At 40.1% G+C, this 26,951-nt stretch overlaps 1 protein-coding gene across 5 annotated transcripts in view; it reads left to right on the top strand.

The window, feature by feature from the left end:
- The window catches only part of arhgef28a (Rho guanine nucleotide exchange factor (GEF) 28a), a 53,431-nt gene that overhangs the window by 11,042 nt on the left and 15,438 nt on the right, over window positions 1-26,951 (top strand). For 2 of the 5 annotated variants that reach the window (XM_085414326.1, XM_085414327.1), the window contains exons 3-26: window positions 602-746; window positions 835-1,200; window positions 4,763-4,952; window positions 5,252-5,441; window positions 7,317-7,386; window positions 9,153-9,199; window positions 9,331-9,403; window positions 14,847-14,953; window positions 15,066-15,337; window positions 15,413-15,596; window positions 15,699-15,807; window positions 16,762-16,848; window positions 18,947-18,989; window positions 19,917-20,018; window positions 21,428-21,551; window positions 22,253-22,388; window positions 22,476-22,531; window positions 22,613-22,673; window positions 22,800-22,929; window positions 23,023-23,138; window positions 25,808-25,948; window positions 26,135-26,385; window positions 26,470-26,595; window positions 26,701-26,818. In XM_085414326.1, the coding sequence (XP_085270452.1) occupies window positions 602-746; window positions 835-1,200; window positions 4,763-4,952; window positions 5,252-5,441; window positions 7,317-7,386; window positions 9,153-9,199; window positions 9,331-9,403; window positions 14,847-14,953; window positions 15,066-15,337; window positions 15,413-15,596; window positions 15,699-15,807; window positions 16,762-16,848; window positions 18,947-18,989; window positions 19,917-20,018; window positions 21,428-21,551; window positions 22,253-22,388; window positions 22,476-22,531; window positions 22,613-22,673; window positions 22,800-22,929; window positions 23,023-23,138; window positions 25,808-25,948; window positions 26,135-26,385; window positions 26,470-26,595; window positions 26,701-26,818 (3,244 nt within the window). The remainder of the gene's footprint in view (window positions 1-601; window positions 747-834; window positions 1,201-4,762; window positions 4,953-5,251; window positions 5,442-7,316; window positions 7,387-9,152; window positions 9,200-9,330; window positions 9,404-14,846; window positions 14,954-15,065; window positions 15,338-15,412; window positions 15,597-15,698; window positions 15,808-16,761; window positions 16,849-18,946; window positions 18,990-19,916; window positions 20,019-21,427; window positions 21,552-22,252; window positions 22,389-22,475; window positions 22,532-22,612; window positions 22,674-22,799; window positions 22,930-23,022; window positions 23,139-25,807; window positions 25,949-26,134; window positions 26,386-26,469; window positions 26,596-26,700; window positions 26,819-26,951) is intronic. The other 3 variants (XM_085414328.1, XM_085414329.1, XM_085414330.1) reach the window with 3 other exon arrangements.

Raw genomic sequence — 26,951 nt, 5'->3', positions numbered from 1 at the left:
TAAAGATTTGCAGATAATTGCTGTCTGACTTAAAAACGCAGATGGATTGTCAAGATGAGCACAAGTCACCTGGGACAAGTTTCTTTGCATATGTGGGCTTGATTCAACCGGTTGCCAACTGACTATACAATCAAGGTTGCTGAGCATCTGTGCCATTTTGTCTCTAATTTTGTGAAGGAATTTCTGAATATATATTTCAAATACATGAGGTTCTGGCTGGACTCTGAATGTAAGTAGTTAATGCAAATTAATGTTTAGTGAGAAATTCTGTGCATGTTGATGGCAATAGATTCGCAATAAGTTCATGATTATCATCGATGTATCAGAGTTAATTGCTTTGTTATCACATTCTCTTGCACACTGACAGCAGAGTGGCTCTGTCTTATTACTGTTTTATCACTGTCTTGATGCACAAAAGTTGCTCTGAATTGCAACTGATTGCAAGTTCTTGCAAACTTGGTACACATCTTTGAAACATCATCATTGGACTCAATCGCATAAGTTGGTGATTTCTAGCCAAAGTGATAGAATATTCTTCAGTTCTACTAGAAATCATGCTCAAGGGTGATAATATTGCCTGACTTTCTGTTTCTCAAACCAGGGACAAGTGGAGGCTCATGTAAGGCTGCAAACCAGAGTTTCTGAACATGCAGATTTCTACATTGTTGTACAAGGCTCTAGACTTGCACACGTGATTAGAGCAAAAAGAGCCAATGATGGCTTGAGTCTCTGCTTCACAGTTCCAGGTATGTCCTTTAGTCAACCACTTTGGCTCTCACGTTGTCATCACTTCCTGCTTTGATTTTTTAAAATGATTTTCTCTATATTCCACAGGCCACAACCTTGAGGAAGTTGTTTTTGTCACATCCTACTTTCACATTGAGAACAAAGTCAAACCTTGTGAGGGGGAAGCGTCCTTTAAGTACGTCAGGGATGATGCCCAGGAAGTAGCAGAATACCTAAGTGAAAACAGAGACCAGCTTGACCCCCAGAGCTTCTTAGAGATCCTGAAGAAGTTTCCTTGTTGCGCACAGGGAGAGGATGATGAGCTCTTTGTTGAACAGTTAGCTCACCTTGAGCAGGAGGTGGAGATCAATAAAAGTTCAGCTGATCTTCGGCTGCTGGATGAGAAGATCACACATGCTTTGGCTAACATGGATTACCCTCAGCAGTGGAAAACAGATGGCCAACCTAAAGAAGGTAATGAAATGAAACGTCCAACTTTAAGTCGGAGGTTAGTTTCTGGAGACTTCAGTAACCACTTGCATCTCAGGTTTCTATCTCTAAAGCCCAAATGTGTTTTCGTATTATTTTTGCTTCATGTTCTTTTTCCATGGTAGAATAATTGTACACCACACATCTTTAATGACTTTAAAAAGTACAATTGTGGGTACACAACTTTGAATTTATTTTGAAGCGTTCATCCACACAGGCTCAAATATATACATGCTTTGACTTTAAACTTTTACGTGGTGCTGAAGATTCTTTTATGTCTTTTAATGTGACAAGGTGAAGGCCTATTAACATCTCGTTAATAATCATGATTCAATCATGATTCAATCATGATTAACTGTTTTTTTTGCCAGCAATAAAACAAATTTTTTGACAGCACTCATTAGATTGACCAGTACTCTGAAAAATGGGAATGTCCAAGTAATAACGGTAGATTTACACAAGTTGAGGTCTCTTGAAGCCATTTCTAAATAATCAGAGATTGCAAGATCATTAGATCAAACAACTGTAAGCAATCACAAGTTTTTTGGATATGTTGGCACTTGCCAAGGTCTGGAAGAAAACCCAACCTGCCAGCCTCAGATGAGAGGAACTTGGTTAGAATGTTCAAGAACAACCCAGGAACCACCAACTCAAGCCTGACATGACCTGTAAACTGCAGGAATACCAGTCGCTGTTCTCAGTGGAACGTGTTTTGCGTCATCAACAAATGAGAGGCTTCCTCCCACCGTCCAAAGACATGCAGCTTGTGGGGATAGGTTAATTGGTTAATCCAAATTGCCACTAGGTGTGAATGTGCGAGTGAATGTGAGTGTGAATGGTTGTCTGTCCCTATGTGTTAGCCCTGCGACAGACTGGCGACCTGTCCAGGGTGTACCCCGCCTTTCGCCCTATGACAGCTGGGATAGGCTCCAGCGCCCCCCGCGACCCTGAAAAGGATAAGCGGAAGCGAATGGATGGATGGATGAACAAATGAGAGGGCGCTGATAAAGGAAATCAACTAAAATTTGCAGCTGCCCACATGGACAAGTCAAATCGCTTCTGGAGAAAAGTTTTATGGGCATAAGACAGAAAGATTGAGCTCTTTTGTCACATTGACAAGAGTTTGTTTGGAGGCAGGTAAGGTAAAGGTAAGGTTTTTAAACCCAAGAAGACTGCACTAACTGTTAAGCACAGTGGTGGCAGCATCATGCTTTGGGGCTGTTTTGCTGCTGTGGTACTGATACCAACTGAGTGTTACAACAGGAGAGTGATACACAATCCCAAATACACATCAGAAAGGCTTTTACCAATACTGCTAAGAAGAGTGGTCAAATATCCATCCAAAATTATGCTACAAGCTAGTTAAAGTGTCTGGTCAATGTGCAATTGTTATCGGGAAATTTAACCAAATACTGTTGTGCCTTTGTGCTTTAGAGAAAATCCAAAATAAATGTAAACTTGTGCATAGATTTTTTTTTTAAAAAAAGTAAGATCTATGCTGTAAAAATATTCCACCCTGGAAAAAGAAATTTTCAAAAAAATTATTAAAAGCTGCAAATTAGCATGATGAGTGTATGGAAACTTGGTCAAGTTTAATATAATAAGGACAGTCTCTTGGCTGTCTAACGATGCCACTGAGAGTGGATATGCCTAATATCATGACTTCAGCCACACAGCTCTGGCTGTGAGTAGAGAAACCCCACCTACTTGCCAGTCAACACTGTTAAAAAGGGGCAGCCAATCAGAAAAGTTGACCTTAAAGGGAAATATGGGGAAACTGTTGGTTTCAGACAGAGATGAAACTGAGTGGTTGCAGCAAGGTCTGGTATTAGATGATATAAAACAATAAATAAAACATTGTGCTAGAAAGGAGCACACAAGGTGCCTACTATCTTCACACGTTGATATCACAAAAGTAAAGTTATTGAATCATTTGGAAAACATTTTTTTTGGAGTTTTGAGGAAAGGAACGTATTAATCCTTCAGGTCATTATTGCTCCGGTGCTCTGGTGTTCAGTGGTTTCAAACCCAATGAGATCTGACTGTGCGGCTCACCTCAGTCATCACATGATTCAGAGGACCAGGCAGCCAGTCGGGCAGAGGCTGGTTTGCTCCAAAGACAAAGTAATTATTGCCATTATTCTTTCTTGGTCAGATTAGAGTTGTCCTGCAGACCTCCGTGGCTGCTAAATCAACTTCCACAACCCTTTGCACTACACTCCCATTGCTAGAGTTTCTGGCATCTAGCCTTAGATTGAGTTATTTATTATGTTTTGTGCTATCCTTTGTAATGAAAAGGATTAAAATGCTCAACAGTATAACAAAATTTTAATGAAAATAAGAAATTAGGAATTACATATACTGGTCCAGCTGTTTCATTATGCCTTTACAATTCCAGACTGTTTGTATTCATCATAAGAAGAAAAAGCAAATGAGACTATAGGCAGCCTAAAGCAGCATATTCACATGTAGTGCTAAAGGCTGCATTCAGACTGTGTGTGTGTGTGTGTGTGTGTGTCCTTGTATTTGACAATGCATGTATGGTCATGGTTTGCTTAAAAAAAAAAAGCAAATGCTGATGCAAAGCTTGGGTGTGGTGCAAATTCAAAGTAGCTCTTGGCCCCCATAGCCATGCGGTGCACTATTTGCAATGGCAACAATTTGACAATGACGTGCTTGTTTGTTGAACTTTGCATAAAGAGCATGTGCAGCATTCGCAGCCCTCTCCAAACTGGGTCACAATTTAATGGCACCATTGTTGAGGCGGCAGGACATTTCAGTTCATTTTGGGGTTTCAACAAGAATTGGAAAGGAGAAGAGAAATAGTTGAATTGTTCTGCACATTGTTTCTGCACTGGAAAGATGGTACCATGGTAACTCTCACCCACAGACGGGGGGAAGACCCAGAAGATAAAGTCTTTTTTAAAGTTTCTTCCTGAGCTTACAAGACGACAACGATGTAGAGAGAAGGATTTTACTGGTGGTTTTTCGCTTGCTCTTTCCTGCTGCCCTACATTAGACTACAGACTGTTAAAAGATCAGTCAGTCATAGGGAATAACGACTGCTGACATGTCCTCATACTCATTGTTTATGTTCCCTTATACTCCAGTGAGCAGGAGGCTAGATCTAGCAACTGTGTCAGCAGGTGTTTGCTTAGGAAAGCATTTGGTTTTAGTTGGCAATGATAATATTCATATAGTGCATACAGGCAGAACGCAGAGTCACTCATTCCTTATATGCACAGTGCCCTGCTGCTGTGTTGATGCACTGGAAGTCTATTTGAAATAGCAGGAAAAGTTCTGGATTCTTGAAGCTAATACCGCTTTTGATATTTGGGATTTCCAAATACATTCATATTGACTAAAAGTCATTTTTGTTTACATGAACAAATCACACAAACAATTCTGACATTGATTACTCAGAAGACACATGCTAAGAAGGCTGTTTTACATGTGTCAGCGCTTTTTAAACATCTCCTCGATTGAAAGATTATTCAGCATCTTTCTCCCTCCAGATAATTCTTTCTTTTCTTTTCTTTTTCTCCAGCTGTCAAACATCATCCCAGAGAAACCCTTCTCCACGTTGCGGTGCGTTTGGGTTTGGTTCACCTTGCCCGATTCTTAATTCACCAACCAAGAGGTCAAAGGGCATTGACCTTACCCAATCAGGATGGAGACACACCCCTCCAATTAGCTCAAAAGTCTGGACAGCATGCCATGTTCATGCTGCTAGCAGCGTAAGACTCTTATTATTTTACTGTTGTCTCTTTTCGACTATTGAAAGGTAGTAGTATTTTCCTTTTGAAGGTATTACTGTAATATCGTAAATAATTGCTTTATGAAGTAAATGATGAGTAATGATGAAAGAAATTAAGATGGAAATATACACAAAATGCACATGCATAAAATTTATTTTAAATATGATAAACCTCTAACATTTCCACATGCAGTAATAACATTGTAAAGACTGAGCTTGAGAAGTATGTACAATAGCTGATATATTGGGGATTATTGTAGTAAATCTTTTCCTCATCAGCTCTCCAGGTCCTGCAGTCAGCCCTCTTCCTGGTGTGTGGTGCTTGTGGTCCAACAGTTCTTACATGCTGAGGTTCTGTCCTGGGACCGACTCTCTAGCCCTCTCTGTGAGGCATACCCCGGGAAGCTCCCCTCAGGATAGCATCATGGTCCTGCGAGAAAGACTAGAAGACTTCAGTGTTTCTAAAATGGTGAGAATAAACCACAGGGGATGTCTGTTAAAAAATTTAGGGAAGAAAATGCAAAAGACTGTTCCAATGCCTGTCTGTGCTTGATGTAAAGTTATGTTGTTAAGTTAAGGCCATATCATAAGTTTAGTAAACCCTTGTGTAAACACTCATGCTCTTTAACAATCATAGGTTTTGATAAGAGTGAAGCAGTAAATACATTACCTCTGCAGTACAGTAAAACGAAGGGCACGAGGGAAGAAAATGGATGACGTTAGCTGATGATAACAGGCTTAAGGGGATTACCTTAAAGAGCGAGAAGCCAAAGCAAATTGTTTCAGGCAGAGGATAAGCTGAGGGGTCGCATCAAGTAAGGATTATTTTGAACTGTGGATCATGTGAAAGTACAATAGCAGTGTCCACGAGTTTAAATATGGAGTTAAAAATCAATATAATGAGTCCACCTTTAATGTTTGGACACGCTTGAAAATCCTTTTGTGAGCTAATAAAGCAAACAATGGTTCGACCTCTCCAATAACTCTGTGACCTGCTTCCTGTTGATAACCCAATCAGACCACTCAGGTCATCAGGTGCAGCTCTTAACTATTCCCAGAATTAGATCTAAGTGAGCTGAGGGAGCTTTCAGTCAATGTGGTCCTGTTCTTTGGAACATAATGCCTGCTGACCTGAGGTCAGTTACAAATGGGTCTACACTCAGAAAAACCAATAGAAAGATTTTGAGTTTCTGTTCTCACAGGCTTATAATTAATATCTATGTGTGGACGTGTGTGTCTGTGTGTTAAGTAGGACTGGGTGTCGTCACTGATTTCTAGAATCGTTTCGATTCTGATTCACAAGGTCCCGAATCGATTCGATTCGATTTGATTTGAATCTGGGAAATTTTGACTCAGTCAGAAATATTATAATTCTCATCACGTATCAGTACATTTCCATATTTTTATAGCTATAAAAACAAAGCCGACACTTGAGACTTTATCAAAAGTGTGAGCATCACAGCAGATGCCTTTGTGTCAAAGTAGCTGAGGATAAAACACAGAAAAACATGAAGGCGACTTTCCTTGCCTGGGATTTTATAGCAGATAACCTTAAAAATATTCTGCAGTAGATCAAAAACGAAAGAAAGTCATCAAACAACATATGAACATTACCTGATGCTGCTGAAGTGAAGCAGAGCAAAGTTACAGAGGTTTGTTTAGAGTCCGTGCCGTCGGGTGAGAAAGCCACATCTCACTGATTCTGATCCGTCGGCAGGTCCACGCGTTGTGTTTACGTCTTTGTGCAGAATCCGTGTTCCTGCTCTCTTTTACTGTTTTAGCTGTTTGGTGGTTGTTGAAATTTTGTGAGGTTTCACCTGAGATTCTGGCGTTTCGGGCAAAATAAATTTATGTTAAAAAATCAATTCAGGATCGATAACACGTTATCTAAGCTAGAATCGATTTTAATTGATAAATCGATAATCAAAACCCACCCATAGTGTTAAGCACATTGAGTTTAAATGCAATGAAATGCGCTCTATAAACAAAATTGACATTGATATTGATATACTAGCAAAAACAAAGCAAAGGCCGACCTACACTGAACTTCACATCTGAAGCAAACGCAAACAGAGACATTTGACATTCCTGGATGATGAATACGCAAATAAAAAACATAGTGATGTTAATAATGGATGTGTGATGTTGTTCATGCAAAGTTTGGTTCAGATTGGCCCATCTGTATGTGAGTACATATGGACATACATCCATACATAGTTTGTATATACACATATTATAGTAAGACTGCAGTAGTGACTAAATAATTGTACTTTATCATAATGTCATGTTTCTTTGTACAGTTCATGGCAGTTTTAATTTACTCAAACATCTGTTTCTGTCCAAGATCAATGTGCTCAGAGCTGATACTGTGGTGGGCAAGAGGGATACAGATGAAGGTGTTCAGACTAACAAAGGTAAGTTCTGAATTAAACTAATGTGTAGCATTGTGGTCAATTTGTGTTCATAATATCAGAGAAATTGATTACTTTCAGGCTTTTATCTGAAAAATATTAGGCCAATGTTTATCCAGCCTTTCGTGTACTTTGTATGGGGCCGGTCTCTAACCACATGTCCAATTTATCACTTTTTAATATTTCAGATCACTTACTCTCATATTTGGACTTTGGACTGTTTAGTCAGACAAAATCAGAATCAGAATCAGAATACTTTATTGATCCCTGGGGGAAATTATTTTTTGTTACAGTGCTCCATTTTAAACCAACATTAAGACAAGACAGACAATACGCTAACTAAGAATAGTACAATATATACATATATACATACATACATAAGTCACTTATAAATAAATAGTTGGAAAAGAAACATGTGTAGTTATAGCAGCAAACAGTGTGTTAAGTGGATGCGTTGTACAGGGAGATGGCCACAGGCAGGAATGATTTCCTGTGTCGTTCAGTGGTGCTTTTCGGTAATCTCAGTCTCTCACTGAACGAGCTCCTGTGACTGACCAGCATGTCATGGAGTGGGTGGGAGGTGTTATCCAACATTGTCTTTATCTTGGACAGCATCCGCCTCTCCGACACCACCTTGAGGGAGTCCAGCTCCATCCCCACAACATTGCTGGCCTTACGGATCAGTTTATTAAGTCTGTTGGCATCTGCGACCCTCAGCCTGCTCCCCCAGCATGCAACAGCATAGAGGATCGCACTGGCCACAACAGACTCATAGAAAATCCTCAGCATTTTCTGGCAGATGTTGAAGGACCTCAGTCTAGCAGTATAAAGACTTCATCCCAGGCTCTGAGAACCTGTAGCGGTCATTTCTAAACTGCTTTCTGATGCTTTGTAGCCGAAACAAAGTGTTTGATTTGTCAAAAATAACAATCAAAGGATTTTGCAATAATGAAAATAATAATTACTTACAACCCTGCTATTGTCATCACACTGATCTGCACGTGCGCAAACAGCTCATGCGTGTTGTCTGCCTGCGGTGGCATGCAAGTTTGGAGACTTTACTCTGGAGCAGTGGAAAAATGAACAGCCACAGATTCACTTGAGCAAACAGTGGTATGATCAGACATCCATCACTTAGGACCTAAAGAGACTAGAAAAACACTTTCAACAGACACCATAAAAGGCACAGCCACAGCACATCTGAGCCTTCAGAGAAAACCGAAGAAGCACATTGTTTCTCTTTCCCTGCGGTGACATGTTCAGGCTGGCATGCAGACATGCAGAGAGTAATCTTTGCTAATCTTCGATGCCAGCCGCGAATTATTTTCTATCATTCTATATCTGTGTCTCACACACACACACACATTTTGTGTTTCTTCAACCTGTGGCTACTCTTTTTGGTAACCATAGAGATGGCAGGTGGCAGCATCGACTCATAAAGGGAAGCAGGAAGTGTACCACGGTATTGACCTTAACCCCGTCGCGACTCTAGCAGCCGTCCATTAATCCTCTTGAAATAACAGCTCCACAGTAGGGAGCTTGTGCTCTTTCTCTGGACCTGCTGGTTTGGACGAGCGCAAAGTCTGATTGGTTAGTTTTCCATTCCTGGATAGCAGAGTCACATCCAGAGAACCTGATGTTGTGCCTTCCACATAACTCTCTTTTTTAGAGTAGCAGCAGCAGCAGCAGCAAGAGGAGGAGGAGGAGGAAGATGAGGGTGTTTGTGTGTCAGGCTTCAGCTTTTGGTTAAGTGTTTTTCTTTTGCACAGGCATCAACAAGGAACAACATGTGAAAGAGCATGTGCTCGTGGACAGTGTGAGTATACATACATACGTTGTAGATGTTTGCAGATTTTTGAATGCAGCCATATGCATTTATGACTTTTTCAAGTAAACTATATGTAAATTTAGTGAAATGGTGTACATGCTTTTTGTGTTTGCTTAAAGGTTTTTGAAGAGCAGCTCGTCCTGTCTTTAGATGACGATGATGATGAAGAAGAGTACTCATCCTCATTATCTGGTAACTCTCTTCTCTTCTCTTCGACCTCTGCTTCAAGTATTTTCAGATGATTTATTCACTGGTCCAACGTTTTGGCCCAGCAATCACAACTTTTTATTTTCCGTTTTAATATTACGGCAGTAACTCTTCAGCATCTGGATTAAATGATGAATGGGTAATCCATAAAAAATACAACAACATATTTGTGGCTGCACTGAACAGCGGGGTGTGGGAACAGAACATATTAAGCTAGTACAGAAGCCTGGGGAGGAACTGTTTCTCTCGTGGTCTTAGCACAATATGCGAAGCTCTGTTTTGAATCACATCATTGGAAATCGATGCGGTTGCTGCTTCACAGGCACAGACAGGGATGGGCTTCTGTATTAGGCACAGAGGTGGTATTCGTTTATTAAATGGACATATTGTCCTCCGGGAGTCTTTGGATGATGCTGGTTGTGTCTTTACCCGCACTGGCTCCATAATGACTCAATCCAGGGGTCCAGGAATCTGCCCTGTCAGTGGGACAAAGACAGGAATGGGGTCAGGCTTGTCCCACTCAGACTTTGTCTGAGCTATGAGATGCCCCCCCCCCCCCCCCCCTCTGGTTTGTCGCCCTGCCATCCCCTCCCCCGATTCTCTCCTGGATCAAACAGTAGAGCTGTGTACTCGAAGCAAGAGGTGGAATGTTAACAAGCTAAAGTGTCCTCGGCTTACAAAAGCTGACATTTCAGATAAGACACATGCATTTACACTGATTCCCTTTTAAATCCAACATCTGCTCAAGACTATATAAGCTGAAGCTCATTGGCTAGTAAAAAAAAGTTGAAAAGGATGCTAAAGTGTTTCGGGTGTCACCACGGTTACTGCGAATGCTAATTTTCCTGTGTGATGCTGTGGAAGAATGAAGAGTTTGTTGTAAACTTTGGAGAGGCTCTGGTGCTACTCAATGGCGCTTGTAAATGCTGTATAAATGAAATTATGTGTGTGCGTTTACGATAAAGTGTCAGCGTCAAGTAGTGTCGCGTGAAAAACACGAGGCATCGATCCCATTGTTTTCCACAGATTGCAGATTTCTCCTTATATTCCTCAAGTTCTTAAACTCTCTTTTGGCCTGAGTGCTTTAGATGGGATGACAGTGTCTTGGGGCTACTGTGGTGAAAAAGTGTCATTTGGAGTTATTGTTTTTTCCAGATCTGTTGAAATGATCATAACAGTTTCTCATGTTTCACTGACATAACTCAGCGGTGGCAGTTATTGTTGGAGCTAGCTTGTGTTACGATTAGTCTACCAGCTGAGACTTGTGCTGCATGTGTCTGTCACCATTAGATCCAGTACTGGAATCGTGGTTCTTTGTTTTTGCCTGTGTGAAAGGTTCTACTTAAAGGTCACAGCAGATACATAAAAACAAGATAAAAGTCATGGAACTATATGAGAAGTCTGCCTTGTATATTTGAGCTCCATGTGCGCTACTTGTATGTCTTCACTGTGTGAGAGCAGCAAAGAGGAAATGCCTCTGTGATGCCCAGGATTTCCTTTACATTAGTGCAGCCATGGCAGGTCCAGACATCAAAGTCTGGGTGGAAAGTGCACTCATCAAGGAAGGCAATTTTCCACGTGTTTAAAATAAAAATGCCAACCACCACTCCCTCACAGTTGCCCAAGTAATTATGTACACTGTACACGTTCAACAGGACTTTACTTTGAGACATTGTTCAGGCTACTTTAAATTACTACATTTCATAGTCAACGGTCACATTACTGTTGTGTTTTTTTTGTTCTGCACAATATACAGATCATGTGGCAGGCATTATAGTGTGTATTTTTGTATAAATACATGCAGAGTTATACAAAGAAGCTTAATCTGCCTTACCTTTAATCTAAACCAAACGCTCACATTTTCTAATAGGCACTAAAGACAAGATTCATCTGAAGTTAACTGGAAACCACTAATGCAGATTAGAAAAGAAGAAAAAATAAGATTCAGAAAAAAGCAAGAGAAAAAAAAAATCTGAACACCAATAAAATATAGATTAAAATATCTGACAGTGTCATAGACAGGGGTGTCAAAAGTAAAAGCATTTTTTACTAGTACACATACTTGTGTTGAAATTACTTTGGTAAAAGTCAAAGCACTGATTCAAATTCTTTACCCAAGTAAAAGTGAAAAATTACAAGCTCTGGATGTGCTCAGATTAAATAAGTTAAAAGTAGCTTTTTGGAGGGCAGCTATTTTTGTAAAAAAGTAAACTGAACCTTGTGCTATATTAATAAAGTAATTAAATAATTAAATGATATTAACACATGAGAATACAAACTTTTTTTGAACAGGGAAATGAGTACAGTCCAACATTAAAGTGGGATTTCACTGGAGGGAACTCAGTCATTTCTATTCTGAGCTCTACTCCTGTTTATTATTGTGAGCTGTGTTCTTTGTGTACATGCTGTGATCAGCTGACCTATGTTGCTGCTGGTCTTTGTGGATTTACACAACTGAATTGAACAAGCTGTAAGCAAATTTTTCATGAGCTAGCTTCTCTGATTTCCGTTCCCTACACTGGCAGTGTACTGTTTATACTATCATTATACTAGACAGTATTATAAAAGTTGAATGAACCAAAGCATCATCATCTTAAATTCAATTTAATCTCTGCTACCCTTTATGTAAACCAACTCTGACCAGGAACACGTCACCGGCTGTGCACCAGCCCAGTACAGTGCTTTACTGTATTCACATCATATACGGATCCAGTGTCATATTTTTAAAAATGAGGACATTACATCCTTTGTCCGGCCCGTCTTTCTACATCTTTTTCTTTCTTACATCTTTCTCCATGTCTGAGTGAAGTTATCTTTTCTTCCTGTGAAATGCAACAGCTGCACCTTTAGCTAGCAACACACTGTGTGACAAACTGCACACAAACAGTTTGTGTGTTTGCTGATGTGTGTTGAACTGTTAGTGACACTGCATTTTAAATTACTTAAAATGCTTAAAATGCTTGCTCCTCCTATTGTAGTGCTAGCTAGACGCTGAAGTACAGTGACCGCAACTTATGTACATCTGGACTAAAAACGCCATTCCAGATCATTCCGACCCATTTTAACTCGAGCATAGTGATATAAACGATGCATAAATTTTTTATATATTTGCCTTTTTCATCTCTGTGTAGGCAGAAAGCCCTTGTAATGGATACACCAATGAGACAGTTTTTCATGAGCTATTGTTACCTCCATCTAGACTCATATTGGTTTAATGTTTTGAAGTGTGGAGTAATGGTGAATTGTGCTGTTCTACTTAAGTACAGTAACCAAGTATTTGTACTTCATTACCTCAGACCTCTGGTCAGTATAATAGCTTGTTATCACCCACAAACTCTTCAGGGAGTCACTGAATGTATCTAAGGCGACCCCTTGCAAAATAAGGGAGCTGCTGGGACCATAGACACTATAAAAAAGTACCTAATGGTATGTTACCCACTGGTTCATCTTGTTATGAAGACTTAAACTGAGCTTTTTTTGTGATTTTAGTGTTTTGAAACCCAAGCTGATGAATATGGTATGATTCTGACTGTGAAAGAGCACCGCATGCTCATCGGTTAATGACTGATTCACATTATAAAATTCATGTTTTAGTCACTATAGTCTGAAACTAGTGATTGTCCTCTGGGAGTCATCACAAAAATGTCGATTGAGGTCACGTAGTGAGGGAGCACAGGACCGTAGACCAGTGTTTCCCAACCTTTTGGAGCCACTGCACATATTTCACATTAGAAAAATCACACGGCACACCACCAAACAAAAATGTCACAAAAAGCATATTGATCATTTCCCCCTGCGCACCAGGTAAAGCAGAATTGGCTCCGTTTGTCCCCATTATACCGTTTTTGCTTTCTTCTGGCCACTACTCATGCTAGGGACTTCATCTGGGTTGGAATTTTTCCCAGGACCCAGGTCAGATTGACTACTTTTTCTTTTCAAATATTTATCTATTGCTATTACGCGTTGTGTTTTCTCACTCACAGCATGACTATTATATAATTTCTTCTTTGTCTTCTTCTGTTTTATTGGCAGTTATCAACCCATTTAATTAGAGCAGTTGTAGTTGTAGTACTGGTTGTACTGCCCTCTAGTGGAAGAGAATGTAATTGTTCTGCCCGTTACGCCGATCGCTTAGAGTACAAATCAGGTGGAACCAGATAATCTTCCATGACACACCTAACCATTTCTCATGGCACACCTATGTGCCGCGGCACTGTAGTTGGGAAACACTGCCGTAGACTTCTATACAAGCAAAAGTCTGTATGCAGGAAAAGGTGTCGTCCCCTGCTGGTCATTAACTCCAAGATCGGAACCTTGATGTAACTGCCAGTTCCCTGCGTCAGCCTCCTGGAACTAACTGTTCCTTTCTACACAAACTCTGACCAGTCCTAAAACCTCACTTCTGTCTAAATACCAAAGTATGTAGTGTTTAGAAACTTTAAGACAAAGTAGATATTAATGTTATGTCGCCCTAAAAAGAGATTATTAATTGGCAAAATAACTCCCGAATGCCAGAGGCAGCACACGCAAACAGATCCTAACCATGTATAATAGGCTCAGTGACCAGAAAATGTCACAAAAAATTAATATGGCGACAAAAGGAAAACAGATCAGATTTGAAAGGTGAGATTAAGACAGAGATGCGTGCCTCTCTTCAGTGCCAAGCAAGTCTAACAACTTCAACTCTGATTTCAAGTATTTATGACCTCTTCAATTTTGGGGAAAAAACCCCCATGCACATGGATATAAAACTTTGGCAACATTGTTTCTTTTATTTTTCATCATTGGATTTTTATGAGCTCAAATCTAAAATCTAACCAAGGTCACTGCCTGTATTTCTGAATATTGCTAAGAATGAGTGTTCATAAACACTGTGTTGACCTAGCACTTGAAGGAAAGAGAGAGAGAGTGATAGTGAGCATGACTCAGTGCAAATCAGTAATCTGCTTTTTTTCCCCCCTCAGAAAACAAACAGGCTGCCTGAAAGGATCATATGTGGAAGTTTCTATAAAAACAACCCCTTAAAGGTCATCACGTTTTTGCTTTATGCGTGTTAAGCCATGACATTTAAGCAATAGGATGACTGAATTATGGTTAAAAAAAGACTTCAAATAACAGAAAAAAGCAGGAGAGAGAAGCAAAAATGATTCAAAGGTCTATTTTGATGACATGCTTTTTTGACCACGTCATGGTGAAGTTTCCTTGATTTGTTTGTGTGGATAAGTCGCCTGATTATTTTATCCTGCCCTTGAGAGCCGTCTCTCTCTAGTTTCTGGCTGATGGGGCTGATGCTGGGAGGAATTATTGTAATCAAGAGTGTGCAGTAGTTGATCTTTACTAAGAAAGTGGTGTGTGTGTGTGTGTGACAAGAAGAAGTAGTCTGTTTGAATTATTCTAAACCAAAGTGAATCTCTTATGCTTGTCATAGTAAATGGAGATCGCATGCCGTCCAGTGAAGTACAGAGCCAGTTCACTCAGGAAGCTGCCCACCCTCTGCTCTCTGCGATCCACAGCAGCGGCCACACCATCGCACAGGTCATACGTCATTCTCTTTCTTTTTAGTTATAAAATTTCAGTTTTTGCTTTGCTGCTTAATAAATTTCTTTCTTTTTGCTCTTTCCTGTCCCGCCTTATGTTTTCACCTCAGGCGAATGATGTTGACATTAAATACAATGTCAGCGGAGTGACGAGGTACAGTACAGGGACAGATGGCAGTTTATGGGATACCATCAACTCGGAGGAAATTCTTTTAGCCACCGATACCCCTCCGCCCTTTTCAGAAGACTTCTACCCATCCTCTGCATCCGGCTCTCCCCTGCTTTCACCTGTCGATCTGGCCCTCACAAGGCTGATCCGTCCCGCCTCCTCCGAGCAGGCCGATCAGAGAGGCAGTCCACCAATGGAGACCTGTGACCTCAGGTATTAATCAGATGTCTTCTCCGGTGCGTTGTGTGTACCGATAGTGTCTAACTAATTTGTCATTTATAACTCCAGTCCCAGTCTGGTGGCTCTGGAAGTGGACAGTGAAGAAGAAAGCGTCGGGCCAAAGTCTCCACTTTCCCCACTCTCATCCGATGTGGAGAGAAGTGAAGACAAAGAGGAAACTTTCCCTCTTCCCTCTCCTGATCTCACTTGCACCCGCAGCCAGTCTGCATCAGCATATGAACCCACTTCACAAGTAATATACCATCCTCTCATTAAGTACTTCGGCTTATCCGTACATGAAGTGCTCTACAAGTTTTATACTCATGCTTTCAAACATTACTTGTTTCTCATGTAGGAACTGGTTGACGAGGGCCTTCGATTGCGATCATATTCCTACTCCTCCAAAATCAGCTTACGTCCGGCTCGTTTTACTCGAGATAACCAAGCCTCAGATATCAGCCCCGGTTAGTAACGCTCAGATCGTTGAGCATGATAAAAGTTTAACACATGACTAATAACATTTCCAATTAACCTTTTTATTTTGCTTTTTTTGTCTGTCACTGATGGGGTAGTCTCACATCGTTGGTTGGTGAGAATTCTATTTAGCTAATTTTAAATTAGCTTTCAAGTGACAGATCAGCTGAACTAGATAGCCTTACAACTAATATAATGTACAGTCAACTCTAAGTAAATTAGTGGTTTGAATGGGAAATATGCTTGTTCACGTTCCTGCATTTGAGAACATTCAGCCTCTTGTCTGTATAGTAAATAAATGTACAGAGAAAAAATATCTATCTTTATCTAAAGGTGGAAACAGCGGGTGTAAGCTAATCTACCTGCAACAGTTATAGTTCACAAATTAGTACGTTATGCATTTAATAAAAGGGGTGCTTATATGTGACAGACAAATTCTTGGCTGGAGTCAGTTATTTCTGGAGTCCTGACATCACAATGAGTGTACCAGACCTAGACAAGAAATAGTCTGGCAGAAAACTTCTCCTGGAAAAACACAATTTATCATTTTTAAACAGTGTTCTTTGTGCGGACTAAACAAATTAGATGGATTTTGCTAGCTTCCAGCAGAGCCAGGCTAGCTGTTTCCTGTTAAAATGGTGAGCCAGCTGGTAACTGGCTGCTGCCTCCAGCTTCATATGAAATGCGTAGACATAACAGTGGCAACCATTTAAAAAACAAAAACAAGCAAACACTTTTTTCCCCAAATGTCAATCAAAGTTTAAGGTTTTTCTTTACATAGTTGTTATTAGTAGTTTTTATTCAAAACAAGTTTACGAAACTGAATGAAATTAAAGTTTAAGTACTGTTTAACAGCTTTTAGCTTAGAGTTGACTGTACATGCTGATAGTCTCAAGTGTCTTTAGTTGATCTATGAGCACTCCTCTATCCACTGTGCCCTGTAGATGCCGTGCACCACAGTGTCAGCCACAGCCGATCTCTTCTTCAGGCCCTCTCTCTGTCTAAATCTCTGTCTTTGCTCCACCCTGGTAGTAAGTACTGGACACCTGCAGCCGTCACATTGTGCTAAGGCCCAGCAAAGCCTGCATGCCACTGTCACTGTTAATGCTTGCATATGTGTGGGAGGGGCGAGTCAAGGTTATTATTGTAAACTGATTCAACTCTTAAAAAAAAAAGAAAAATGGCTTGAGTCATAATTTGATAGAATTTTATATTGAAACTTGGTGACAACATGGTAATAGTTTGGTAATAATGTGGAGAAAAAGCAGTAATAGTCATATAATTCAATTTAATTTTAAATTCAATTTTATTTATATAGAGCCAAATCACAACAATAGTTGCTTCAAGTCACTTTATATTGTAAGGTAAAGACCCTACAATAATACAGAGACAACCCCAACAATCGGTTGACCCACTATCCGTAAGCACTTTGCGACAGTGGGAAGGGAAATAGTCCCATTTGCATGGAAGAAACTTCCTGTGGAACCAGATGGCAGCAGACGGCTGCCCCTCTCTGAGCCTGTGAGTGGAGGGAGACAGCACAAAAGACACACTGTGAAAGAGGTCCATAATAATTAATGATTAAATTCAGATTGGTGTATAAAAACAAGTGTGAAGGAAAAACACTCAATACATCACTGGAAGCCCCCAGCAGCCTGGCCTATTGCAGCGTAACTAAGCAAGGATTCAGGGACACCTGACCCAGCTCTTAACTTTTAATCCTAATCTTGAAGTAAAGCGGGTGTCTGTCTCTTAAATTCAACTGGGAGCTCAGAAGAGGGGCCTGAAAGCTGAAGGCTCTGCCTCCCATTCTACCACAAGTACACTAGAAGTCTGGGAGCAAAGTGCTCCATTGGGATGATACGGTACTATGATAGCTTGCTATTTACTATCAACTAAGGTTCAATGTTAGCCTAAAATCTATATAATGAGGTAATTAGGGCTGATATTGAGCAAAAAATGCAAATTGTCAATGAGGGAAAACCAATTAGTAACAGTAACCTATAGTAATATTACATTGCCTGCTGGATGCGTATCATATTTAAATTCTTTTTTCCCCCACGAAGCACAAAAGTACAGTCTTTATTCGTGTGCAAATATAAACTACTACAAAAGAAACATGAACCTGAAATTTGAGAATAGTTTACACAATGACTGCCACTTCAACTTAGATGGCTTGGAGCATATCTGTCAATTTAATCTAACTCTAGAGAGACAAAGAAATACTACCAAATAATGTTTGGGTCTTTGTTACTGACAGCCTTACTCTACTTGGCCACACACCAGTCTGCTGGAAAAGTTGATTCTTGGGTAGGGCATTGTTGCCTGGAATTTCTTTTTTGGCTTAAACTCTAAAACTGCCGCTAGGATGCATTTATTTTCTGTTATGCATTCACCAAATCACAACTGGTATTTCAACTTTTGAGAGGCTGCACCTTTCCCACAGATGGGCGTAGTTTTGTCGTCTTTGCAAATGCCCTCAATGCTTGAGTTTCTTCATTTGTTCATCATATTTTAATCATATACATTAAACACTTAATAACACAACTTTATGCGATGTGACAAATTGAGAAAACATTTATTCTTGTTTTATACGGACTTTAGAAAAAACACATATTAACCTAAAAAACCAGCAAAATGTAAAAATATACTCGAATGCTCTTCAATCAAAACACATGAAACAAGAAATTAGAAAGAAAGTTAAAAAAGAGAATTCAATTAGAATCACCAAACTGTAATAACCTTGGCTTGTCTTTGTGTCTGTGTATGGCTTTCGTAATCACGACACAGCTTCGCTTCGCAGCAGCGATGACTGCTTGTGGGTCTCTGGCGGGTCAGCACTTGTGATTGTCTGTCTGTGCTACTGCTTTTCATATTATCATCCTGTCCTGATTTGATACCTGAGGACCATCTTTGTTGCTTTGCATAACAATTGTGTCTGTATTCAAATGTTGTCATATGAAACTGAACAGCTTCTCTAGAATGGAAATAAAATCTGATAAATCTGACAACAAAACTTGTTGCCTAGTCTAAATATTACTTTACCTGCTGTTTTTCTTTGGGTTATCAATAATCTATTTTTTATTGTTTTCAACTTTAGCAACATCTTCCCCTTTTTTGTGTTCACAGAGCCAAGAGCCTCCAGTATATCAGATCAGTCTCATGAGAAAAGGTATTTATACTTTGCATTTAATTTACTCAACGTTATTAGGATCATTTTGTGTTCCAGGGTCTCTTTTCTGTCTCCTTTTGTTTCCTAGCACTAACTGATGTGACCTTTTGGAGCTCTTAATTGAAAGTGCCGTATGCGTCAATAAATTTGCAATCCCAAGTGCAGCATATGTAGGTAACTATCATGACCAGGTTGCTTGGTGACAGCAGGTGCTCTGTGAACTTGGCTGCTGGTTTTTGTGAAGCTCTTTTGTCCTGATGACTCAGAGCCTTTTCTTTGGCATTACTGGTGTTTGATCTATTTTTTTTTCTTGGGACAAAAGCGGTAGTGACGCAGAGATATCAATGTGACCCTGCTCTACACCCAACCTGATTTTTTTTGTCAGTGTCACAAGGCTGCTCTGTGTTTTTCATCACTGAGTTGAAATGTTTATGATTTAAATATGAAAGCACAGTTTCCAGTTCTTCCATTAAAGAAGAAAAGCCAATTGATATTACTTATCAATCACTTTTAAGTGGACCTACTTTGCGCTTCAACTTTCTGGTTATGTGGATGTTTTATAACAATGGCAGATGCTCATAGTTTTGTATAATGATGACAAACTATGCAAAAGTAATCCCTGTGAGACAAATTCCTGGGATTCTGACTGCCCTAAACACTCACTCGCACAGCTTTCCTTACTCTAGGATCTCTATGATGTCAAAGAGAGTAGATATCCTTAATGTGATCATCTCAGGAGCAGAGAGGGCCAATCTGATGTTCAGCTCTCCTGTTTACAGAAGAAAACTCTTGGGTTTTTTTGTTTTTTTGTTTTACCAAAGCCCGGTGTTGGATAAATAAGGATTATTTTGAACTGTGACTCATACAAAGCTACTCTAGTGGCAGAGAATTTATAAACATGGTGTGTTATGGCGCTGTTCTTTACAGGGAGATCAAGTTTCGTAAGCGTGCCCAGTCTGCTGATGATGAAGGCAGCATGGAGCTGGCAGAGTCCCTACAACATCTCACCCTGTCTGAGTTTCTCAAAGAGTATGTGGGGGATCCACCTCTGTTTGCCTGGTTCCGCGTCATTAACCATCTGACATAAAAGACTAACCGTTAAAAAACGTAACAAAACCTACAGCACGTGTACCTCCTGTCAACAAACCACATTTCCTCTAACAGCAGAACAGGAACAGAATTAGGATCTTTTAACAATATGCATCGAATGTCTTTCTTTGTCATGCATGTCTCTAACTTCTAACAGTTCTTAGTTGTTGTTTTTTACCTGCTTTCACAGCAAAGTGTTGCAGAAATGGAGAACTTATTTTTTGGTCTGTGCTTGTAGAGTGGGGGAAGTAATTATTTAATCTCTTACTGAATTTGAAGTTTTCTAACTGGCAACAGTCTCAATCATTTTTTTGAATATCAACCAAAAAAATGATTTGCTTGTCATAAGTATTTGATCCCCAAGCAAAACATGGCTTGGTACAATATAGATTCATTCATTGGTTTTTTAGTGCACTTGTGTCCTGTAACCTTAGCAGAAAAATAGCCCCAAAGCATAATGTTTCCACCTCCATGCTTTACTGTGGAGATGGTGTTACTTGGATCATACCCAGCATTTCTCTGTCAAGCTGATGCCAAGGAGCTCGATTTTAGTTTCATCTGATCACAGCACTTTCTACCAAGCCTTCATTTATAAGGTCATTGGCAAACTTAGGAGAGGGTTTTAAATGTGACTTTTTAAGCAGGAGATCGTTGCAGTCATTGCATTGTAGTGTGTGGTGTTCTTGATGACCCATTTCAGTCTTGTGCAGGTCTACAATCTTCTCCATGACGTCCTTTGACAGCTCACTGGCCAGGCCCATGGTGGTGGAGAAGTTAGAATGAAAAAACTGGTTGACAACAAAAAAAATGTGTAATTGACTGAGTGATTGTAATTCACAGAGAGAATTCTGGCTATAGGGAGATCAAATACTTATTTCACCCAATAACATCCAGATCAGTGTATAACTCTTGACATATTTCCTAAATTTGTGTTCAATATTCTGTCTCTTTGCTTTAAAAGGAAACCACCGTAAAAGTTAGAGAATGTTTATTTGACAAATTCAACAAGGGATCAAATAATTATTTCCCCCACTGTAGATAACAGAAATGTTTGTACAGCCTTTTATTTCAGTTCCTGTCCCTAACAGAAACAACATGCTGCACAGTATCAGCTGAAACGCTATTTTGTCACGTCATGTATCCGTTAGGTTTGCAGACTTTTTGCATGTAAGAGTGTGTGCACCTCAACAAACCTGTCATGCTTGGTTTACTTTTGTTGACTCAGGAATAAGGAAATCAGATCACGGTGACTAATTTATGTCTTCAATCCAGTTAGTAAGCAGAACACACACACAAACACACACAAAAAAATAATAATAACTGCATTACTTACATCAACCTGTCTACAGAATTGAAGAGGAGGAGTTGGATAAATACAACATTCCAGCCAAAACGGAGTCGGAGAAGTACAAAGTCATCCGCACATTCAGTTTTCTCAAGAGCAGGATGTCCAGTACACGTAACAAAAGCAAGGTAAACCCCAGCCACAAAGAGTCCTGCTGTTACACCTATAAACGTTTTACTTACAACAACAATGTAAAGAATAACTCGCATAACTTCACCTTGTTGTAGATTAAAGCTGGCTTTAGCTACAACATGAAACTCTCAGTCTAATACCTTAAAAGGGCATGCAGTATTTTCAGGTGTTTGCTCTGTAGACCTTGGTGTGATGAAATCCGTAGATTAAAGGATCATTCGTGTTTTGTTCTTGTGAGCCTATTTCTGTCATTGGGTGATTCCCACGTCTAGACTCAAGTCTTTGCTTTCTGAGAGACACGAACCAGGAAATGTTTCTGGGAAGCACTCAAGGTCAGAGGGACAGACCAAACATGTCCAGCTTCTTTCCTTTTTAATGATTAATCCCCTGTTGTTGAGTCAGCACAGAGAGTGGAAGCCCTCCCTGCTTGTGTCTGTTGTTTACACCACGCTTCATTTCCGTGTCAGTGGACTTTCTTACGGTTTGGAAAAAGGCGGGTCCTCCTGGTGGCCTCGTTTATCCGCTCGCATGCTGGAGAGTTTACCCTGCAAATAGAAACTTTCACAAAGATGTTTATCGTCTTTTGTATTAAGTCCTGCATGGGCTTGAGTTTATAGGTGTAACAGTCAGTCACGTTTCGCCTCGCGTATGTATGGCCTCTTTGTTGACTCCAATGTCTCTGGCGTGGCTTTCAAAGGGGAAAGGGAAGGACAGAGAAGGCAAGGACAGGCAGCCGAATGGACATCGCTTTGCGACAGGGTCCTGTTTAGGCCCCACGGTGTGTGTGGTGTGTGACAAACCAGCTTCTGGAAAGGACCTACTACATTGCTCAAGTTGGTAAAACTTAAATTCCAACCAGCATTTATATTAATTTCTCTTCATGTATAAAAACGTTAAAATTGTGTTTTTTTCCATCACAGCTTGCACTGCGATTGTCCATAAGGGCTGTAAGGAATCTGTCCCCCCGTGTTTAAAGGTGAGTCTTAGCCTAAAGCAGATCGTCCCTTTGTCGGTTGTTTATGTGCTGTAAGCAGACTCCCTCATTTGTATTACTTAGAAACATCAGGAAAAATATGCCGTGTCCATGGTGAAGAACAGGACAGCATCCCTTCCACAGAGTGAGTTTACAACACTTGGTCGCCAGTGATTTTAACCATGTCATGCAAGAGTTTCCTGTTTATAAAACTTGGGATGATTATTGTTATCTAGGCTAATTTGCTTTGCTATCCCGTCACCCCCCTCAGACTTCACAGTGAGAGACAGCCCTCCTCACTCAGTGATCCCCACTTCTACCTCTCTACCCGTCATGACTCCCAAGGAGAAGAAGGACGCCGTGTCGCAGTCTCTCTCACGAAGTTTCCCCAACGTGGAAAGGTTATTAATCTTTATCGTTTACACAATTTGTTGTGTTAAAAAGAAATAAATAGCGAGAAGTAGCGATTGTTTGTGTTTTTCCTCTTGGTACAGCCAACTCATTGAGAGTTCAGAGACAGAGTCGGATACCCTGAAGCTGAGCAGCCAATCCGAAGAGCTCCTGCCAACTCCAGTGTCTTCCACCTCCACCGAGTCGTCCTTTGGAGAGGGTAAGGTATGAATAGGGCTTGTTGTTTAAAAGACCCAAAAAGAAACAGATCAGTTTCTGTTTCATTGTTTGCTGCTGCAAGAAAAAGCTGATCAGTGCAGTTTAAAAGGTCAAACTGTAAGAATATTTTTCAGAAACTGAAAGTATTTTTTTTATGGGGGACAAAGGCATATAAGTAGGCATCACAGTTCCTCCCATTACTGTAGATTAAAACAGGAAATGTTTGGAAGCAGATGGGTGTTCAAAGAATAATTGCAAAACATTCCTATTTTCTAAAGTATTATATTATAATATTACTGTAAAAAGTAGCTTTCCACCCATTTTTGATCATTATATTTGACTTTTAAATAGAAACAATGAATAGAAATTCTATTCAAATAGAATAGTTGTAGGAAAGGTGTGATAAAGGCGCGTTCAGGATCCCCAAATACAAAAAAATTGTATGTAACAGTGAAATGCATATTTAAATACTAACTTTAAGGTTTTTTAAGGGTTTTTTTTTTTTAAACCATCCGAGAGAAGATGCTTTGGGGAAGAAAATGTACTGAAATGTAGCGTGTGTCAGACAAGTCTCAGATTTACACAGCTTTAGTGAACCATTAACATGCATTCCACAGTCTGTAAATAAATCAGGGGTCTTCCACTGTTTTTAGACTTTTATATTCACAGGGCAGTTATCCTTACCAACTCTGAGACACACTTATAGCGTAGGACCCCCAATGATTATGATTAAGAGGTCTAGTAAAGTTTTGAGTGGCGCTTTTAATTTTTTCCCAAAACTTTCTTCTTAAACTTGGGAAAACATTCTCCAAAACTATTCCTAGTTTTTTATAACCTTGTAACAATACAAATAATATTTTAAAATGTTATTGCCTAACCAGAAGTATTATAGTTTTGTATTAGTTGATGTTTTTTTTCCATTTTGACTTTTTGTTTTGAATCCACTTTAGTCCAGAATGGAATTTCTTGTTAAATTTCAGTCTTTATTGTTTAAAAATGTTGAGTTTTAATTTCGTTTCTATTAGTTTCAGTGTTAGTTTTAATCTTTTGAATTATTATTTCATGGAGACTATATGATAGGGGCAAGATTTTGTGCCAGATTTTTTTGTGTTATTTATGTTTAACGTTCAGTGTTTATCGAAGCATTTGTAAAATCTTTTGTGCATTCCAACTTTCAGCCAAACCATTAGTGGAAATGGTGGTTGCACTATTTTTTCTGTTTTGCAGAATATCCTAGCAATTTGTCCAGTATTTGAAATGCATCTATCCTTTTTTTTAACCACTTAACTAGTGCAGGGTCACAGAGGGACTAGTGACACCCTGGAGGGTGTGCCAGTCCATCAAAGGGCTAACACAGAGGGACAGACAGCTAGCCAATTTATGCACACCAGTTAAACTAATATTTAAGTGAGGATTTTAATCTGTAATGCCCCCCTCAACTTGGATTTGTAAAGTTAGAGCAGCCCTTAATTTTCTGTCTTTGCTAATGAAATGCACTAAGCTCAGAGTTCCAACATCTGACTTTAGAGGATTTTTCTTGCTTAAACATTTAAGTACCTGCTGATCCTTTGTAACAAGTTAGAATCAGAATCAGAATACTAATACTAATATTAATCCCGAAGGAAATTATGGGTTACAGCAGGCAGCACGCTAATGGCGCATGCGCACTTATAAAGGAACCTTCTGACCAAACTTTACACAAACAACACATTGGGAAGACATGTCAGAGAGGTAGGCTGACAGGAAAAGACAACAAAAATACATAACATGAAGTGAGAGGAGGAAAAAAAACCTCCACTCAGACTGAGCTCCTAATGGGAGAACAGTTTGATAACAGAAAAAAACACCCCGGCACAAAAAGCACATGACTATCAATACACCACAGAAACACAAGACAAGCAACAGGAGCGGGTAAAAGGGTGAGAGAGAGCCGGTGTAGACAGCGCATCTGGTCCTGCAGCATGTCTGCGCTGGTCCAGTCGACCGCCATCTTCCCCGGGAGGGGACAAGCATCGAAGGCGTTTGGAAAGGGAGGGGGGATGAGTGTGTATCAGTGTATGTGTGTGTGTGTCCAGAGCAGCCGAAAGTAACATATAGTCACTAAACTTGACTTGTTTTGGTCTGATGGCATCTAAGGATCGTTTACACGAAGGATCACGAGGTACCCAGTGCTGCTAGGATCAACTGAAGATCAAAAATGTGATCCCAGACTTTCGCATGTGAAGACTTTAAGTGTGGATTGTTGTATAATCTGTCTCCAACAACTTCTCTGTGATTCCCTCTAAATCTCAGGCCTCACTGATATCCTGCAGGTGGTTTCAGAACACTGTACTGTGAAGCTTTTTTTCACTGTTATCATCTTGTAGTGAGAACATTATAACCTGCACTTTGTTGACATTCTCATAACATTTTGTAGTTCAAGGTTACGCTATTAAATCGTACAGAAACATTATGTGAGATAAGAAGCGTCCAAACTTTCTTTTATCACTCAATTAAAATGCTGAACAGTTAAAAAGTTGAACACCTTGTTAGAGCTTGCAGGTGTCATTTTGTCAAACTTGTGGGGAAAGAAGCTAGGGAGTCTCTTTTTACTAAATAAAATGTTACAGAAAATAAACAAAACTGACTGAAAGAAATTAAAGTGATTCGTATGCCTCTTTCCATCTGCAGACTGCACAGACTCATACATCCACAGTGACATATCAGCTGATTCTGTGGAATATGAAGCTGAATCATGGAGCCTGACGGTTGAGCACAAGTTCTGCAAGAAGCAAGACAAACGAGCTGTCAAGAGGCAGGATGTAATCTATGGTAAGCAGATGTTGCTGTTGTGAAAGGCGTCTCCTGGAATGCTTTACTTTCTGCATGTGTCAGGATTTCATATGTAAAAGTGTCAAACCACAGAAAACCGTTTTAAGACTGAGTAAGAGATTCAGCTTTTTATTGGCATAATTTAGCACATGTCCCAAATCTAACACCTCCCCCACCCTGATCCAGAGTTGATGCAGACCGAGCTTCATCACCTGCAAACTCTGCACATCATGGCCGAGATTTTCCGGCGAGGCATGAGACAAGAAGTGCAGCTGGACACCGAAGCGGTGGAGCGAGTCTTCCCCTGTCTGGACCAGCTGCTCCTCTTTCACCACGCCTTCTTTGCCGCCATGAAGGAACGGCGACACAGCTCGACCCAGCCTCAGGGCCACAGGAACTACCTCATCCAGAGAATAGGAGACATCTTGCTCCAGCAGGTTAGCTGGTGTTCATGGGTATACCTTTGTCTCAGGTGTGGTTAGACCGGTCATGTTTGAGTCGCCTGGTTCTACTTTTTGCAGTTCACGGATGAGAACGGGGAGAAGATGAAGCAGGTATACGGGGAATTCTGCAGCCGCCATAATGAAGCTGTCAGCTTTTTCAAAGAGCTCCAACAACATAACAAAAGATTTCAGACCTTCATCAGGGTATTTAACGTTTGTGTCATGCTTTCAAAAATCATTAAATTAAAATAGACTCACTCCCTTTCACCTCACTAGATCTTTCATAATTGCTATACTTCATTTTTAAAGCAACAAGGGAATAATTCTTTGGTGCGACGGAGGGAAATCCCAGAGTGCATCTTGCTGGTAACCCAAAGGATTACAAAGTACCCAGTGCTGCTAGAGAGGATCCTACGCTATACTCAAGGTCAGTCATCTACTGCCCTCTGCTGGCTACAGGCTCTTATGATTGCTAAACCTACGTGTTGGGGGGACAAAAAATAAAACCTTACTTTAGTTAAAAAAAACAAGAAAACCCTCTTTTTTTCTTTTTGTTTTTC

The sequence above is a fragment of the Rhamphochromis longiceps genome, linkage group LG7 (genome assembly GCF_057381845.1).
Source record: "Rhamphochromis longiceps isolate RC_006_pf linkage group LG7, R_longiceps_female_GT1.1, whole genome shotgun sequence".
Classification (NCBI taxonomy): Eukaryota; Metazoa; Chordata; class Actinopteri; order Cichliformes; family Cichlidae; genus Rhamphochromis; species Rhamphochromis longiceps.
Note: the sequence above shows the minus strand (reverse complement) of the source record. Positions and strands in the feature narration are given on the sequence as shown.